Source organism: Peromyscus leucopus, chromosome 17 (genome assembly GCF_004664715.2).
Source record: "Peromyscus leucopus breed LL Stock chromosome 17, UCI_PerLeu_2.1, whole genome shotgun sequence".
Lineage (NCBI taxonomy): Eukaryota > Metazoa > Chordata > Mammalia > Rodentia > Cricetidae > Peromyscus > Peromyscus leucopus.
The window spans coordinates 6,337,291-6,357,415 of NC_051077.1; the positions used below are offsets into that span (position 1 = coordinate 6,337,291).

The 20,125-nt window shown below is 39.5% G+C and overlaps 1 protein-coding gene across 1 annotated transcript in view; it reads right to left on the reverse strand.

Annotated features, from left to right (window-relative positions):
* Positions 1 to 20,125, reverse strand: part of Csmd1 (CUB and Sushi multiple domains 1) — a 1,301,483-nt gene that overhangs the window by 485,209 nt on the left and 796,149 nt on the right. Inside the window, exon 7 of the mRNA XM_028882070.2 lies at positions 707 to 794. Within this exon, the coding sequence (XP_028737903.2) occupies positions 707 to 794 (88 nt within the window). The remainder of the gene's footprint in view (positions 1 to 706; positions 795 to 20,125) is intronic.

The window sequence follows — 20,125 nt, forward strand, 5'->3', positions numbered from 1 at the left end:
TGTTGCTGTGCCAGGCTCACTGAGCATCCATGGACTCCCTTCTTCATGACTGGCACAGCTTTTCAGCCCATGTTGGTAGCCTTAATTCTGTCTGTCTCTCAAATAAATGGGCAGATTATAGGAAGGAAAACTCCTTTCTTGTGCCCTTCACTCTTGATTTTCTTCAGATTACTCTTGTTTACTAGCCCTTCACAAGAGGTGAAAAAGAGTGTTCTGTAATCACAGCTGCATCATGGTAGAGTAACTAGAGAGGGGTCTCCAGCTCTTCATAATCCTATTTGATGGGCAGCATCTTGGAGTGAATGACACTAAGGACAGTAGCATTTGATACCCTAAAAGTTTATTTGAGGCAATAATCATAAAGCCATAATACAATTTTTGTGTTCTTTATTTTTAAGCATTAGACTATCAAGTTACACACACCACACACACACACAAACATACGTATATTTATAAATCTGAAGACAAATTTTTTTTACATACTTTGAGAGTCAAAGTTTTAGCCTCACTCAGGTTCTGAAGCCATCGATATCAGGGTACCTGGAAATTATCACCATACTATGTCCAGAGTTGTGCAAATATTGCAGATTCTTAATTAATGACAAGTTGTGTCTTTCCATCAACAGGACAAATGAGATAAAAATGACAGGTCAGGTATACATGTTAGAAAATAACTCCGTTTCCAAGCCATTATTTTGTTTCCTACCTGAAGTCAGAACCTGCTCTTCTGCCATTGTCTGGAATTCCAGGATCTGGACACATGTCTGAGACCAGAGACACGCCTCCTTGGGTCACTGCAACACAGAGAAGTCGTATCAGAAGATTGCCCAGCCATCAAGGAAATACTCAGAAAATGTATGCAAGACACACTCAGAGCTTCAATGATCACGACTCAAAGTGAATTCTCTTACAATGATGACAGCTCAGCTACATTAAAGTGAACCTTTGGTCTTGAAAATCAAAGACACCTTTACCCATGAAAGGATGGTGACGTTCTTTGGCTTAGGTCTTTCCACTGCTGAAGAGGTGAACATTTAATTAGCAGTTAATTTGCTTTTAATGATTGCTCTTGTGTTGTGTCAGTTTATAGGACTAGGGAAAAGGCCTGTGCCTATGAAGAAGACAGTTTTGTCTACTCCCCATGGATAATAATGCCGGTGATAATCATTGAGATCTATAATATATATATGATCTATAATATATATTATATATATAGTCTAATAAAATTAATGCAAGTTTAAATGTTGAATGTGCTTTACATTGAACTGACAGGGGAATGACCCCTTTGTACAGGTGTGCAGTTTCCTTTCTGAGTCTCCTAAGCCTCTTGTCGGGTTTCCAACACCACAGAGCAGTCCCTAAGAACCATGTGCATACTGGATAGAGTAGATGGCACTCTAACATCTATCTCACCCTACATAAACTGTCTCATCAAATCAAGGAAAGTTCTTTTTTTCTTGTCAGAAATGTGTTTAACTGAGGGCTTGTGATCCAGTTCAATTTACTGGGATGTTGGTGTACACCCATGGGGATGCTTCTGAGAGAGATCCAGATCCCTGTGTGATATCCGAGCCCATCTGCTCTGTACTCTGGAAATCACCAGGCCTGGGCTTTGGTGGCATCAGTCGCTGCAGCACAGGGCAGAAGCAAAAGGAACGTGTAGACAAAGACCAAGGGAACACAGAACAAATGCAGCATAAATACCTTCTCAGTAGAGCATTGTGAGAAACACATGCAGAAACAGCCACAGGGCAAGAATTGTGTATGCTGTAAATGTATCCCCCAAGAAAGAGAAGGAATTTAAGGCATTTTCAGACAAACCAAAGGCAAAGTAGAGCACTATAAATGGAATTTTTCTGAGATGAAATGAAAGGACTTTAGATATGACTTCAAACCACTGAAAATGAGTTTGCCCATAAAAGTAAACACATAGAAAAATATATCTGAAAAAATGTAGACACACATATTTATGTTTGTGTGTATATATATATGTATATATATATGAAAAGTAATATCATTATTTTGATTTGCAACTTCACTTTTTGTTTTCTGTACTATATGAAAGAGAAGTACATGAAATAATTATAAATTTATGTTGATGAATATTAACATATAAAGATAAAATTTATGAAATCAATAGCATGACGTTAGGGGTTGAACTGTAAAGAGCAAAATTTTTGTATATAATACTAAATTGGTATTGATTTTATAATTGGGGGTGTTATGTGTAATTCTTAGGTAAGTACAAAGAAAATAGGTACAATATTCATGTAAGAAGTGATTCAAACTTTGTCGGCATAAGACAACAAAAACTAAACAGACATTTAGAGAGAAGTGGAAGAAAGAAAGAACAGCAATCAGATGGTAGAGCTGGTATCCTCCTTGAAGATGTTAATTTAAACATAATTGGATCCCACATCCAAATAGAGGCTCAATGAAGCCCACCCAAACTAGTGGCTGAAACCCCAAACCCTAGTCCTTCAAGGTGCAACTATATTTGGAGATAAGTAATGTGAAGTGATGTTTCAGTTAAATCCTAATACAACTGGCAGTAGAGTTAGGAAAGTGTGCATGTGAGGCCATAATCACAGCAAAGCCCATGGGAGGAGTCAGAAAGACAGCCTTCAACAACTGGAAAAGCAGCCTCAGTGGAAAACAGATCTGCTGACTCCCCACACACCCGACACGGGAGAGCTGCTGAAAACATGTTTTTGTGTTGCCTAAGCAAGAGGGGCCCACAGTACAGTGCCACAATGGTCCTAAATGATCAATACCCTTCCTACTCAAAGATGGGTGGGAAAAAGAGTTAAACAATAAAGAAAAAAATGTCAAAAGCCTACTGAATCCTGCTCAATAGAGGCTGAGTTTTCAACTTAGGACACAGTGAACTTGCCAAAGAAAAGAAGCTCAATTCAAAGGGAGAATAGTAGCTGTGCAGTGCCGTGGGCAGGGAGGAGGGTGGTGTTATTGCTAAGTGTTTGGAAGCTTGAGTGGGTAAGTGAGAAACATTAAAAAATGGATGATGACAGATGATTTGGGGTGTGAATATATTTAATGCCTAAGAACTGTTGTATTTAAAATGCCTAAAACTAGTAAAATGTAATATATATATATATATATATATATATATATAGAGAGAGAGAGAGAGAGAGAGAATCTCTATACAGCTCTCTTCATATATAGATAGTAGATGTAATTGTAGCTATAGTTGTAAGTACAACTATAAACACTCATATAGATAAATATTCATGCATACAGATATAAACACAGCTATGCATGTAATACAGATATATACCTACAGGTATAAATGTAACTGTGGATGTAAATCTGTAATTACCCATAGTTCTGAAAGGCCTTGTTTCCTGCAGCCTGTGGTTTGATTGAGTATTCTATGCATATTAACCAGTGAATGGCCCACTAGTTATTCCCTGAGCCTATTTAATAGAGTAGTTAGTGATTTCAAATCTTGAGGCCATTTGATTTCCATCATATTTTGCCTCTAGCTGAGTCCTTCCTACAGAGTACCTCTTCACTTGAGTTCCTCATACAGAAGAGCTCTGGCTGGTCCAAGGATGCAGTAACCCCCCGGGAACAGAAACCACAAAGTTTTGCCAGAAGTAGTTCATCTGTTAGGATCTTGCTTCTGTCTGAGTACTTTACTGTCAAATGTCCTATTGCCGGTACTCAATACATGGTCCTCATTGTGATATTTGTGAGTTATGAGTGTTTAAAAGGTGGAGCCTTGCTGGAGGAAGTACATCAATGGGGACAGGTTTTGAGAGTGTATAGCCTCACCTCACTTCCCAGTTTACTCTCTCTGCTTTCCTTGTGTGGCTGAAGGTGTGATCTCTCAGCTTCCTGCTCTGACTGCCTACTGCCACACTTCCTCCACCATCATAGACCTTCCCTTTGGAACTATAAACCAAAATTGGCCCTCTTCCTTAGGTCATTTTTGGTCACGGTATTTTATCAGAGCAACATAAAGTAACTGATGAACCAAGGTTTATAGAAAATGTACTTTTAGTTCTCCATTCGGTTTTTAAAAAATTTTTATGTAGCCCAGTATAAGAAGCAATGGGAAGTATGCATCCAAGTTAGGTGAGGACTTTCTTGATCTTCCAGTGACAACCCAGAAAACCTCACTGAGGAAGAGAGGCTTCGCTGAACTTCTCCAAAAGCACCGGGTATAAACAAGGAAAATGTGATTGCGGATGGCAGAGAGTGACATGGATGGGGAGGTAACCTATAGGTGACTGATGCAGAGGCAGATGTCTGTTATAAGGTGAAAGTGGCAGGTATGAAGCACAGGCTCCACACTCTCTGAAAACTAATAGTAATGCCTCTCAAAACTAAAGAGGGGATGTGACAGCGACAGGGAGATGTAAGGATAATCCTACTTTAAGCAGCGGCCCCAGAGATTCAGAGAAACAGTTTCAAAGGAGAAGAATCAACTCCATAAATACCATTTAACTCTATTTTTTTTTTAGACTATATCTTTCCAAGCCTCACAGGACACATGCCAGAGATGTTAATAAATATGTTAAATTATAGCCGAAACAGTTAAAACTCAAAACTGAAATACTGAAAGAGGAACTCATGACATACATTGACTGTATTTCTTTAAAAAGGAAGTTAAATTTGCAAGTGAGCGATCAGTTACAGGTTGAGAACATTTGTACAAATTTTGACTGGATTTGAACATTTAAAGGTGGAGATTATGATCATATAAATAGTTTCTGTGTTTGGGGAGGTGTATATGGATGTACAGGTAGGTGCATGGACCCCTGTGTGTGCATTTGCATGGACATTGGAGGACCACCTCTGGTATTATCTTTTATGCCTCCTCAGGTATTGCCTACATTGCTCTTTCTTTCAGAGACTCTGTCTCTTACTAGCCTGGAATTTGCCAAGTAGGACCTCTAAATGACCAGTGGGCTGTCTGTACTGCCACTGCGATTACAAGCAAACACGACCATCTCTAACTATTTTTTTATTTTAATGTGGGTTCTGGGGATCAGACGCAGGTACTCCTCCTTGTAAGGCATGTACTTCACTTACAGAATCATCTTTGCAATTTGCTGCATATATTTTAAATGGTGTTTTCATAGCTTGTTAATGCAGAGTAAAACATTAGCTGGGTATAAAGCACTGTGAGGTATGCAGTGCAGCTTAATATACTTCTATGTTAAGTATTCTGCTCGTGTGAATGGCAACTAAGAGCAACATTGAACTTATCTGGAACAAATCACAAAGTTAGAGGAGGATCCCAGGCAGGAAAAGAGCCACTGAGGATGCCATGGTTTAGCTACATATAATGAGGAAGGTTAGAAACAAGTTAATGGAGATGGGGCTTATACTAATGAAATAATAAATAAGAATAATAATTATGACAGTGATGATGCAAAAGTCAGCAGGTGCTACTGTGAGAATCTACAGGTACAATTTGCATGACTTGGCCTTTACTCTATAGAATTACCCCAAAAGATTTTCACATTGAAACACACTCGACAGACACAAACTAATAGAATTTCAATGCCATTCACCGTATTCTAGTTTCCTTTCTGTTGCTCTAATAAAACACTGACCAGACTGGGCGGTGGTGGCTCACGCCTTTATTCCCAGCACTCGGAAGGCAGAGCCAGGCAGATCTCTGTGAGTTCGAGGCCAGCCTGGGCTACCAAGTGAGTTCCAGGAAAGGTGCAAAGCTACACAGAGAAACCCTGTCTTGAAAAACCAAAAAAAAAAAAAAAAAAAAAAAAAAAAAAAAAAAAAAAAAAAACCACTGACCAAAAGTAAGAGAACTTGGGAAGTAAGAGATTTATTTGGCTTAAACATCTAGGGGGCAGGACATCATTGAGGGAAGTCAAGACAGGAACTCAAGAACTCAAGACAGTAATCTGGAGGCAGGATTCCGAGCTATACAATGCAGGACTACCATAGGCAGGGCGTTCACTCAGTCTAAGAGCACAGGGCAAACCATGGTGGATGCTGCTTGCTGGCTTACTTGCTCGATCATGCTTTTCTAGTTTTTTTATACAACCCAGGAGAATGGTGCCTACCACAGTGGGCTGGGTCCTCCTATGTGAATTATCAATAGAGATAATCCCTCCACACTCACCCATAGGCCAATATGATCTAGAGAACCCCTCAATAGAACAACGAGTCTAGGCTATGCAGAGTTTACAGGGAAAGCTGGCTAGGTCAACCCTGAACTTAGGTTCCAGACTGAGCACACGGAAGTGATGCAGGGAGCTTTAAGTATTTAATCACTTTGCGAGCTAAAATGGAACTATTCATGAAAAATCACTTCATTTCTCAATAATTGCATTTCTTTTATACAAATTATAATAATGATTAAAATGGCACTGAGGGTAAAAAATGGAAGTAGAATGGTGTTGTCGTCTCATCCCCAACCAAAGATGCTCCTGGGATTCCTTCCAGCCCTGTGGTTGTAATTTCCCTTCATTTAGAACCCTGGGTTTAAAGGAGATACACAAAAAGCACAACCCTTCTCTCCATGACCAATATTTGGTGGCAAAGAAGGGTCAAGTCTTTCTGTGGGGCATGCTTCCAGTTAAATTTCATTTATCATGGGAATAAATAATCCAGAATAGGAGCCATTTTCATAAGTTCACACTGTATGGTCATGGTGAACTTTGTGGCTTATTATTATTGCTTTTTTTTTTTTAACCACTGACCTTCTTTTCTTTAGTAGCCCTCAGATATATTTCTGCTGGATCAACTTTGGGACAAACTAACCATTTAAAACCTTCAGGGAGGCGACACCATCAAGAATGTCATACAAAATATATCTCGGTTAAGATTTCTTAGCAGTTATGTCCCCACTCTGTCCCTGCCCTTTTGATGAGTGATAGCCTGTTCTTGGATGTGTGACAAGGGACACCATAGACCACAGACTTCTCAGTTTGAAATAAATAAGCATGCACAGTGTTTTTTTCCTAAGGCATACAGAAACCCTGGTCTTCCCTCACCAACAGGGAAGCCACTGAAGAATAATGCCTTCTCCTTCTTTAGGACTTTAGGAAATTTCATTTCTTCAAAGGGATCTTCAGTTGGCTTCTTCTAGAGCCACCATATGTAATGGTTTGAGGACAGTACAACTGTAGCCTGATGATGTTCATTAGAACATAGCAAAGGATGAGGCTACCGCAACACAGAAGGTTAGCCTTTGTTCCTGTGGACTGTTTGAAACCTATGGCAGGGGTTGGTTTTTATCCACCAGCATTGAACAAATGCTTGCTACCTCCAAATAAATGAGGCAAGTAAGAACTGTTGGCATCGGGTGAGGAATATTTATTAGTACTGGTCAGGTCGATGGGGTAGTTTACACAGAAATAAATTGTCATAAACCCACTGCTTTTCTGGGATCATTACGGATTTCTTATTGATATTAACAGATCTCCAGTCAGACCTACAGAACTGGCTGTCATATGAGTCAAGGGCTGAGTTTTCCAAACATCTAAATTACGAAAATATGCTCTTTCTAATCAAATATACTAATGCCATGTTTATTAAACACATTTCCCAGTAAATATCTTTCTATTAATTTTATGTCTGAAAATTTCCCATGTTCTCTTATCTCAAATTCTGCTGATATGTATGTGCTTCAAATAATTTTAGCTTATAGTGGTTTATGAATTTACGATATATTTTCAATTTTAATGTGATCACCTAACTACATTACGTAGAAGCACAGAAGAGAACAAACAAGCCCCAATGACATAACAAAGAGAGAGACGTTTGGCTGGCACTTGGGTTCTTGCTCTTTCTCACATAATTGCCTCCCGGTTCTGTTTAGAGGCAAGCAGTGTACTTGATAAATGCCGTCATAGCAATGGTTACCCTTCCTGTTTACAAATCACCCTGGCAGGAAGTTCCCAAAGAGGACATATTTTCCTTATGTATCTTCAAATTAAACCACAATGTTTCTTTGCTGCTCAAAGGAAATGAGAAATTAAGCCCAGTCAAATATAAAATCCCCCTGAGGTAATGGAATTAACACCAGGGAACACTTCAGGAGAGCCTGGAGAGTGACCTATCAACAGCCTCTTCAGGCCCTTGCTGCATTCTGAAGTGTGTATTTCAGGACCTGGAGACAGCCTGTGCCCTGCACTGACCTGTGGGAGCAGGTCAAATCCACAAGGAGAGTGCAGGGGAAGGACACAGCCAAGGGCCATAGCCTGGACTTTGCCCCTAGTCTTTGGACATTTGAAACTGCTGATTTCAGGATTTGTGAATGCTTTTCAGGGCTTGTGCAAAAAAGACCCTGTAGGGTGCTCCTTATAGTCTTCTCATACCAATGGCAAGATCACACACACAAAAAAATCTGGATTTCTTTGCATGGGATTGGAGATGCCAGAGCGTAAATAAGAGAAACATATAATTGATTTGGGAATCAATGTGTGTGTTTGTATTCATATGTGTGTGTGCCTATATACATGCATGCATGTTTCATTTTATACATGATATCAAAAGATGAATATTTAACTTCACAATTGATAACATGTAACTCATATGCATGTGTGGCATATCCTCCAAGCATATACAAATAAATACAAGTAAATGTATATATTTACTTAAATACATATTTAATTGAACAATAAACTGCATGTGCATTAAAATGTTAATTTAATACATCTATCAAATATATTGTGATTAAATCTCAAATCTTCCATTTGTTAATTCTTTGATTAAAAAAATATATTAAGATTTGGGGTATTTATTTTTCATTCATGTATATGAGTAGTTTGCCTGCGTGTGTGTAAGTGTGCCATGTGGGCTCAGTGCCCTTGTAAGCCAGAAGACAGTGCCAAATCCCACGGATGTGGAGTTACAGAAGGCTGTGAAGTCACCATGTGGGTGCTGGGAACTGAACCTGAGTCCTCTGCAAGAGCAGCTAGTGACCTTAACCACTGAGCCACCTTTCCAGACTCCCATTATTCTATATGCTTTATGTGTGTGTGTATGCATTTGTGGGGTATGTATGTGTGTGTGTGTGTGTGTGTGTGTGTGTGTGTGTGTGTGTGTGAGAGAGAGAGAGAGAGAGAGAGAGAGAGAGAGAGAGAGAGAGAGAGAGAGAGAGAAGGGGGTGGTCATGTGCATGTGGGTGCTGGTAGAAGCCATAAGAGAGGTAAGAGAGTATGGGCTCTCTTGGAGCTGGAGTTCATTAAGTGGCTGTGAGCCACCCAACATGGGTGCTTGGGTTCAAAAAACTCAGGTGCTTTGAAAAGCAGAAAAAAACTCAACTAATGAACCATCTCTCCAGCCCCAAATTCTTTGATTCTTAAAAATAGGAAATACTAATTTTATATATCAGAACTACTCACTGCCATCTTTTGATAGTAGTATGCAAGTAATTTTAAAATATTTATTTAAGAACATGGCAATTAATACACTAAAGGATTGTTTCCATCTATCTACTATCTATCTATATTCTATCATTTATATATATATATATTTCATATAAATATGAAAATAACTAGTTATTAAAACCTATGTATATATGAATCATTATAAACAGAAAATGTCTGTACTCAGCTGTACAAACATTCAAATATGTTAATACCACTATTAATAAATGTCATGTGATATGGATCCTTGTTATGTGTTTTTACTTCATAATTTATAATATTTGCTTAACACAGCACAAAATATAAAATGAAAACTTAGAACTTTTTGTTCATTTTAAATTTTTATTTAAATGTTTTCATTGATTTTGCATACCAACCACAGTTTCTCTTCCCTCCTCTCTTCCTGTCCCCTCCTCCCACCTCCCATCTATCCTGCTCGCATTCACTCCTCCTCCATTCAGAAAGGGCCAGGCCTCCCATGGGAGTTAACAAAGCATGTCTCATTGTGTTGAAGCAGGACTAAGCTCCTCCCTCTTTTCAACTGGACCCCTCCGGAGGAGCTCTGCCCAGTGCTTGGCTGTGGAGTCTCTGCATCTCCATCAGTTATTGGATGAAGGCTCTATGATGATAGTTAGGGAGGGCATTCACCAATCTGATTACAGGGGAAGGCCCGTTTAAGAACCCTCTCCACTATTGCTTGGAGTCTAATCTGGGGTCATCCTTGTGAATTCTTTGGAGTTTTCCTGACAACAGGTTTCTCCCTAACCCCAAAATGGCCCCCTCTATCAAGATACCCATTTCATTACTCTCCTCCTCTGTCCTGCCCCCAACTCCGCCAACTGGATCCCTCATGTTCTTATCCCCCATTCCCTCCCCTACCAACCCCCTACAAGTTTACCCAGAAAATCTCATCCGTTTTTCCCTTCCTAGGGGAATCCATTTTGCATATTTGTCTTAGGGTCCTTCTTGTTACTTAGCTTCTCTGGGGCTATGGGTTGTAGCTTGGCTATCCTTTGCTTTACATCTAATATTCACATCGTTAGTATATACATTTATACATATTAGTGAGTACATACCATGTTTGTCTTTCTGGATCTGTGTTACCCCACTCAGAATGATTTTTTCTAGTTCCATCCATTTGCCTGCAAATGTCATGATGTCAATGATATTTTATTACTGCTGAGTAATATTCTATTGTGTAAATGTACCACATTTTCTTTATCCATTTGTAGTAGAATATTATTTTAAGGCATGCAACTTTGTTTGTGTTGCATTTGTTGAGTTCTGTGAAGCTGTGTTACTGTGCCTGTGTAAGAGACCTGATGGTCTAATAAAGAACTGGCCAGTAGCAAGGCAGGAGCAAGGATAGGTGAGGCTGGCAGACAGAGAGAATATATAGAAGGAGAAATCTGAGGGAGAGGGGAGATAGATCTAACAGACAGAAGGAGGACTCCAGGGCCCAGCCACCCAGCTACACAGCAAGCCATGGAGTAAGAGTAAGACTTACAGAGTAAGAGAATGAGAAAAGCTCAGAGGTAAAAGATGGTTGGGATAAGTTAAGAAAAGCTTCCTAGAAACAAAGCCAAGCCAAGGCTGGGCATTTATAATTGAGAATAAAACTCTGTATGTGATTTACTTGGGAGCTGGGTGACAGGCCCCCCAAAAGAGTAAAGACAACATCCATTGCTGTGGAATAATACTTTTGTACACTGTTTTACTAAAACATGATTGGCCTATAGCCAGGCAGGAAGTATAGGAAGGATAAGCAGACAGAGAGAATTTTGGGAAGAGGAAGGCTAAGTCAGGAGATGCCAGCCCGCCATCCAGGGAGCAGCACATAATGGCACACATGTAAAGCCATGGAACATGTACAACATATAGATTAACAGAAATAGGCTGAGTTTAAGTGTAAGAGCTAGTCAGTAGTAAGTCTGAGTTAATGGTCATATAGTTTTAATTAATATAAGCCTGTATGTGTTTTGTTTACTTGGGTCTGAAGAGCTGCAGAAAACTTCATCTACAATCCACTCTTCTGCTGAGGAACATCTAGGTTATTTCCAGGTTCTGGCTATTATGAATTGAAAGACCCTAGCCCTTCAGGCTTACACCCCCAAGCCTCAGGAAAAGAGAAACTTCAAGCACCAAGAAATGAGAAACTAAAAAACTAGTTCCAAGGGCCACCTGACTCAGCCATTATTTAACCACCCCTACAATGTAACAATGTAAAAATATTTCTGTTAAGAGATGAGCTCAACTGTGACTGGGATAGTTGCAGGTGTCCCAGGAAGGACCACTGTGACCTTTGTGTAAACTCCACCCCTTCCCTGATACCCCCCTTGAGGTTTCAGGAAAAATGTACCTGTTGACGTAACTGTACCCCCTCTGTGATCATTCTGTAACCAGACCATGATCTTGTGAAATGAAACTGTATGGGAATTGTAATCTTATGGCTTTTGTGGGTTTTTCCTTTAAAAGCCCCCATGGGGCTACAGTAAGTTGTGGCTCTTGCTCTTAGGAGCCAAGTTTGCCCTTCTGTACAGAAGCCTCAATAAATTTTTTGTGCTGTTGTATCACCTGTACTGGAGTCTGGGTTCTTGGGGCGCCCAGTTGAGACCCTAAATTTTGGGGTCCAACAGAATAATGCTGCTATGAACATAGTTGAGCAAGTGTCCATGTGGTATGATTGAGCATCCTTTGGGTGTATGATCAAGACTGGTATAGCTGGGTCTTGAGGTAGATTGATTCCAAATTTTCTGAGAAGTCTCCATACTGATTTTCAAAGTGGCTGTATAAGTTTGCACTCCCACCAGCAGTGGAAGAGTGTTCCCCTTGCTCCACATCATCTCCAACATAGGCTGTATCCAATCACATTACTGAAGGTATTTATCTTCTGTAGGAGTTTCCTGGTAGAATTTTGGGGTCACTTATGTATACTATCATATCATCAGCAAATAGTGAAAGTTTGACTTTTTCATTTCCAATTTGTATCTGCTTGATCTCCTTTCGTTGCCTAATTGCTCTAGCTAGAACTTTGAATACTATATTGAATAGAGAAGGAGAGAGTGGACAGCCTTGTAATGTTTCTGATTTTAGTGAAATTGCTTTGAGTTTTTCTTCATTTAATTTGATGTTGGCTGTGAGCTTGCTGTATATTGCTTTTATTATATTTAAGTTTGTTCCTTGTATCCCTGCTCTCTCCAGAACCTTTATCCTGAAGGGGTGGTGGATTTTGCCAAAGGCTTTTTCAGCATCTAATGAGATTATCATGGTTTTTTTTCTTTCAATTTGTTTATTTGGTGGATTACAATGATAGATTTTCATATGTTGAACCATCCTTGCATCTTTGGGATGAAGCCTTCTTGATCATGGTAGATGATTTTTTTTTTTTATGTGTTCTTGGGTGCAGTTTCCAGTATTTTATTGAGAATTTTTGCATCGATGTTCATGAAGGAGCTTGGTCTGCAATTCTTTTCTTGATGCATCTTTGTATAGTTTGGGTATCAGGTTAAGTGTGGCCTCATTAAAAAAAAATGGCAATGTTCCTTCTCTTTCTATTGAACAATTTGAGAAGTATTGGTATTAGCTCTTCTTTGAAATTCTTATAGAATTCTGTGCTGAAACCATCTGGCCCTGGACTTTTTTTTTTTTTTTTTTTTTTTGGTTGGGAGACTTTTAATGATTGTTTCTATTTCCTTGGGCGTTTCCTTAGGGTCTATTTAAATTTTTTTCTTGTCTTGATTTAATCTTTATATGTTGTATCTATCAAGAAAAATCATCCATTTCTTTTAGATTTTCCAATTTTGTGGAGTGCAGGGTTTTGAAGTATGACCTAATGATTCTCTGGATTTCCTCAGTATCTGTTTCTATGTCCCCCTTTTCATTTCTGATTTTGTTAATTTGGATATTCTCTCTCTGCCTTTTGGTTAATTTGGATAAAGGTTTGTCTATCTTGTTGATATTCTCAAAGAACCAACTCTTTATTTCATTGATTCTCTATGTTGTTCTCTTTGTTTCCAATTTATTGATTTCAGCCTAGAGTTTGATTATTTCCTGCTGTCTACTGGGTGATTTTGTTGTTGTTATTGTTCTAGAGCTTTCAGGTGTGCTGTTAAGTCACTAGTGTGGGATTTCTTCAAATTCTTTATGTAGGCACTTAATGCTACAAACTTTCCTCAGTTTGGGTATGTTGTGGATTCATTTTCATTGAATTCTAGGAAATCCTTTACTTCTTTCTTTACTTCTTTCTTGACCCAGTGGTAATTCAGTTGAGATTTGTTCAGTTTCCAAGAGTTTGTAGGCTTTCTATAGTTTGTTGTTGTTGTTGTTGTTGAACCCTAACTATAACCCATAGTGATCCCATAAGATACAAGAGGTTATTCTAATTTTCTGGTATTCATGGAGATTTGTTTTATGACCCAGTATGTGGTCAATTTTAGAGAAGATTCCATGAGGTGCTGAGAAGAAGGTATATTCTTTTGTGTTTGGGTGGAATGTTCTATAGATATCTTTTAAGTGCATTTGAGTCATAACATCTGCTAGTTTCCTTATTTCTCTGTTAAGTTTCTGTCTGGCAGAACTGTCATTGGTGAGATTGGTTTTGTTTAAGTCTCCCACTATTAATTTGTGGGTTTGATGTGTGGTTTAAGCTTTAGTAATGTTTCTTTTACAAATGTGGATATTCTTGTATTTGGGGCATAGATATTCATAATTGAGACTTCATCTTGATAGATTTTTTCCTTTGATGAATATGAAATGTCCTCCATCTCTTATGATTAATTTTAATTCAAAGTCTATTTTGTTAGATATTAGGATAGCTACACTGGCTTACTTCTTAGGTCCTTTTCATTGGAGAGTTTTTTCCAAACCCTTTACTCTGAGGTAATGTCTGCCTTTGAAATTGAGGTGTGTTTTTGTATGCAGCAGAAGGATGGATCCTATTTTCATATCCATTCTGTTAGCCCATGCCTTTTTTTTTTTTTTTTTTTTTTTTTTTTTTTTAGTTTTCGAGAAGGTTTCTCGGTGTGGTTTGCGCATGCCTTTAATCCCAGCACTCGGGAGGCAGAGCCAGGCGGATCTCTGTGAGTTCGAGGCCAGCCTGGGCTACCAAGTGAGTCCCAGGAAAGGTGCAAAGCTACACAGAGAAACCCTGCCTCGAAAAACCAAAAAAAAAAAAAAAAAAAGAAAAAAAGAAAAAAAGAAATTAAGAGATGTTAATGACCAGTGATTGTTAATTCTTGTTATTTTTAGGTTTTGGTGGTGTGGTGGTGGTAGTAGTGTGTGTGCTTCTTTTATTTGGATTTTTCTGGTGTGAGATTGTCTATTGTCTGTCTGTGTTTTCATGGATGTAGCTAGCTTCCTTGGGTTGGAGTTTTCCTTCTAGTATTTTCTGACCGTCTGCATTTATGAATAAGTATTGTTGAAAACTGGTTTTGCCATGAAATATCTTTTTTTTCTTTGGTTTTTTGAGACAGGGTTTCTCTGTGTAGCTTTGCGCCTTTCCTGGAACTCACTTGGTAGTCTAGGCTGGCCTCGAACTCACAGAGATCCGCCTGGCCCTGCCTCCCGAGTGCTGGGATTAAAGGCATGTGCCACCACTGCCTGGCTACCATGAAATATCTTGTTTTCTCCTTACAGAAGTCATGGCACGTCACTTTTAGTTCTTAGGTCATAAAGATTCAAAAATCACTAAAAATAACTTTAAAAATATGTAGGTCATGGAGGGTCACCCAGGTCACTAAAGTCACATACGATCCTGCTACAGCATTTATTAACTTAGCCCTAAATGAATGTATTACCTTGTCTTTGCTGTATTCCTAATCAGCAAGTTCTACATTGGTAAATGTATGAAAATGATTTAATCCTCTCATTTATCTGTTTCAAAAACTGTGTACATTGTTTTTGAAACCATGAGGCATTAGTATTAAATGCAGTGGTGAGAATGTTGCATATGACCCACAGGTGATTAGCACATGCATATGCATCCAATCCATACAGATTTATCTGTCTCAATTACTTTTCCTGCTTAATAAATGAGGAAATAGGAATGCGTGAGTCAACACATTGTGCTCATGTAATTAAGGACATCAGGGTTTGGATTTCCAAGCTCCTGTTTCTTTCCACATTAACTTATATTCCTGCCAAAGAGATCTTCCAAGGAAATTGTAGAGGTGACACCAACATGGAATGAACAGCCCCTCCCACCCTTCACCTCCATTAGAGAGGATGCTCATTATACTGCAGACAGGATCCCCAGTGTCAAAGATTCTAATTACCAGCACGATTAAAAATCTATCAGAAAATAAAACAGATCATACTATACACTTCTTGATAAAACAGGGGTATAGGAAGCCTGGAAGTGAGTGAGGTTGCTCTCTGGGTGTAGCATGAGGTAGTTTGGGCTTCACCATGGATCTTGCTGTTGTTACAGGACCCTGAATACATACAATGGAACTTGAATGTGGCCATTTTCCCACCTGCAATATCTTTAGGCAACACTGCTGTGGAGATTGTAAGGTCTCCTGTCAATGTTCCACATACTGCTGCTTCACATAAGCTTTCGCTGTGAGCATCCACCCCCCTCTCTTTTCTCCTGAGGACAGTGGGCACTAAGAAATCACAGGGGGCCCTTTCAGCTCTCAAATAACCTCAAGCCTATATCTGCAATACTTGACCTCAATGGCATTTCATCAGGGGATGTTAGCATGTTCATGTCTACTTTATAAAAGATTAGGGAATGGAAAATATCATCAGATCAACAGAAAGACTTGCAGGAAAAACAATCTTTCTCTAAAAACAACATGCACTTTACATTAAAAATAAAGAAATGACTTGTATAACATAAGCACAGTCTGAGAGAATAGTTTTTGGAATTTTCATTCCAAAAGGCACAGAGTTTAGTGTCTCATAACTCAAACCCAGGTAGCTAGCTACACAGGAAAGCATGCCTTTCCACATCAGAAGCATAACTTCCCTTCAGACCCAAGATTTTTCAGACTTTTATTTTTACAGTGTTTGTGTGTGTATCCTATAGTCATTATAGTTAAACAATAAAAGGGATAATAACTTTTTTGACAGACCATGCATTTTTATTGGTAGGAAACTAACAATTCAGATGACTTTTATATGTTAGGCTAACCAATATCCACATGGAATTAACATTTGAGAAAAGGAATAGCAAGTTAATTGTGGCTGATCCTCCCTATAGGTTCAATATCCATGCAGCCATCAATGAACTGAAGGCCTGTGTAGACTCTGTAAGTATCTGGCAAGCTCTAGCTTACACAGAGTTGAACCAGACTTGATGGAGAAAAAGAATTAGTACTCCAAGAGACAGTTGATGGGATTTATCACACAGCATGATGCTGCTGGAGGGCTTCTCTCAAGGTTCCACCAAGCCCTGCAGTTCCACAATCCACATACAAAATAATCACTCAGACGCTTATATTACTTATAAACTGTATGGCTGTGGCAGGCTTCTTGCTAACTGTTCTTTTATCTTAAATTAACCCATTTTTATAAATCCATACCTTGCCACGTCACTTGTGGCTTACCAGCGTCTTTACATGTTGCTTGTCCTGGCGGTGGCTGCAGTGTCTCTCCCTCCTTCTTCCTGTTTCCCCAATTCTCCTTTCTCCTTGTCCCGCCTATACTTCCTGTTTGGTCACTGGTCATCAGTGTTTTATTTATATAGAGCGATATCCACAGCAGCATGAGCTTGAGGTTAAAGCTGGAGTGGCACAGCAAGAGTTAGGTGACAGTGTTTTCTGAGAGGACCATTGGCACTGTGGCTGAAAATGGGAAGCTAGATGGCTGTCAGCCCCAATGAGAGGGACCTGGAGAGGGTTTTACTGAGTTAATAGCATTATTGGGGCCTCAGCAGAAATATGCATCTAACATAGCAGAAGTAAGGGTATTTGTTTATTCCTACTGAAACATGAACCCAGGGGTAGCAGGTATTCTCTGTCTCATTTCCTTGTCTACTCCTAGAATCTTGGCAGTGACTGACATACATTGGCACAGCCACATGTCTGAGTTGATGAGGAATTCATCCAAACTCAAGCCAAACTGAAGCAGAAGGAGCATGTGACGTTGGGACTATAATGACAACATGACTGGGAAGGAACAGGCAAGAAGGTGGTATGCATTGTAGGGGAGCTCAAGTAAAAGGACTTTTCAAGATAAAAAGGCGTTGCAAAGAGCTTGAGATGGTGTAAAGATGTTATGTAGGTGTAAGAGTAAGAATCATTCCTTGGAAGAACTTGTGGTGACGTCAGCAAGTACACTTCCAGTGAAGACATGAAAGAGCAGAGCCCACAGGTTGCAAGGGGAGATGCAACTCTTCAAGCAAAGCATAGTGGGTTGCATTTGATTCAATAAAGTGTCCTTATGATTTATGCTGAGGTGGCATGAGATGTTACTTAAGTCTAATTCAGGTTAATCAGTGACCTAAAATCATCCATCTGCCTTCAAAACCCAAAGTCTGAGACATCTTGGGTCTGAGGGGAAGCTTTGTTTCTGTGTGGCAGACTGGATTAGCTGCTTGTTTCCTTGCTGTGACCAAACACCCAGTACACACAAGTTGGGGAAGAGACGGTTTATTCTAGCTGACAGTCCCAGGGGGTACAGGCTATCGTGGCAAGTGGCTTTGGCAGAGGAAGCAGGAAAAGGCTGGAGACACTGTACCCATAATAGGAAGCAGATGCACAGTGCACACACAGGAAGGAGGGAAAGACAGATGAACGCTGGGTCCAGCCCCCTTTCCCTGCTGTATTCAGTCGGGATCACAACCTAAGGAATGGTGCTGCCATATTTATGGTAGGTCTTCCTTCCTTGATTGACCTAATCTACATAGTCCCTCATATACATGCCTGGAGATTTGTTTCCATGCTAATTTAAAGTCCATCCACAGTGGAGATTAACCGTCCCACAGACCTATACAAGAATCCACCAGAGAGCCCTGACTGCCTCTCCTTGCAGCACCAACCACCAGCTCAGGAACCCCAGGTTAGATACACAGAGCTTTGATTCTATAGCTGTAAATGAATTCACCTTCCAGTGCTCATTGTTCATAAAAACAAATCCATCTAAGCTTTGCTATTGTTGATGTTAAAGTTATGAGGAGAGAACTCATTATATATTGTCTTTAAGTTCTCAACAGAGGAAAAAAATCAATCTAATTTTTAAAATTCCAAGTCATATAAGCAAAATGACTTAGGCAATGTTTGATAAAGCCACAGTTTCTAACCCTGTTTCTTTCCTGCGGGCTGCTATGGCTTTTGTTGCTGGAAGAGCATAGCTTAAGTCAATAGTGCTGGATCATTCCTGGAGCTCTCATTGATGCTGACACTCTATTCTCCATCATTTGTCCCACACTGCCTGCTCAACTCATCTCCACTTAAATATTGAGCCAACACTATCCCAGGTCATTTCCTTTTTACAGAAATTATAGATATGTTTCTCTTGAGAGAAACATGAAAGTTAACAAGATACCTCACTAGGGGAGGACAAAATCATAGATTTTAGATTATGGGTTTGGTTTGAGTGCTGTTTAGGTCCATGGTATTCCTGGCTGAGTTTACCTCTTCACTGTAATGCAAATTATCCTCAAATAATTTCTCCAATTATAAAAAAACCAATGTAACTGCCTGAAACCCTGGCAAGTTCATTCATCAATGACATTTATACATGGGAATGGTTTTGGTCAAAATATGGTAGTGCAGACATCATTATCAGGCCTTGTTCCACGTCCTCTACTTCTCTTCCTGTCTGTCTTCCTTTGTTCCCATGTCCTGGTGAAGGGCCTTAGTATAGGAACAGGCGAGGAGCCTGTGAACCATTGTTTGCAGTAAAGTCATTGTCACCCTGCACTCATCATCAAGGAATTACTTCCTAGTTGACATTACCTTCTTTTTATGCTTTTCAACTGCTTTTCTTCCACTGAAGAAATGCAGGGGCACATTTCTTAACACGATATATAGGGAAGACTTTTCCTCACACTTAACAAACAAAACACAACCTAGAATACTTCCAGCTAGTAAAATACAACCCCAGTTACAATCAAATTGAAAAGACACCTGTCCCCATGAGTTTGGGGAGCAGCCTGAAGGCTGCTGCTGGGTGCTCAGAAGGACTCTGAGCACCAGGCATCTTTGAGGCGCCATGTTTTGCTTCAGACTGACAGGCTACTATGTGAGTAGAGACGACAGTAAACAAATGCTGCTCCCTCTGGAATGATGCAAATGAAATCTGACGTAGGTAAATCACAAGGAAATTCACCCTTTCAGAAGTCAGGGAGGGATGCGGAGAGTTGCCGCACAGCCAGTGACTGTGTCAATGGAGAGATGATACAACAATTAGACTCCCTAGTTAGCCAATTAGTCATGTAGCCACTCTCATTTAGAAAAGGTGAGCCGATCCATCTTAATTTAAAAGTAAGTATTAAGGGTATGTGCTTTTTAGGCATAAGATGTGAAAATATTGTAAACATATCAGAAACTATGCTATTATCCTGAAGTTAAAAATGAAAATGTCACGTACAACATACACTGTCCCTCCAGCCACCATGTGCACTGTCTTATTATCATCATATTCTGTTCCTTAAGCATCCATTCCATGCCTAGTGTGTAACCGGTGACACATTTTTTAAATGCCATGCTGTGAAAATTGCAGCAACAGAGGGGGAAAAACAACTCGGGTGCATTTATTCATGATTGTTTAAAGCATCAGAACCACTTATTACATTTCAGGAGGATTCA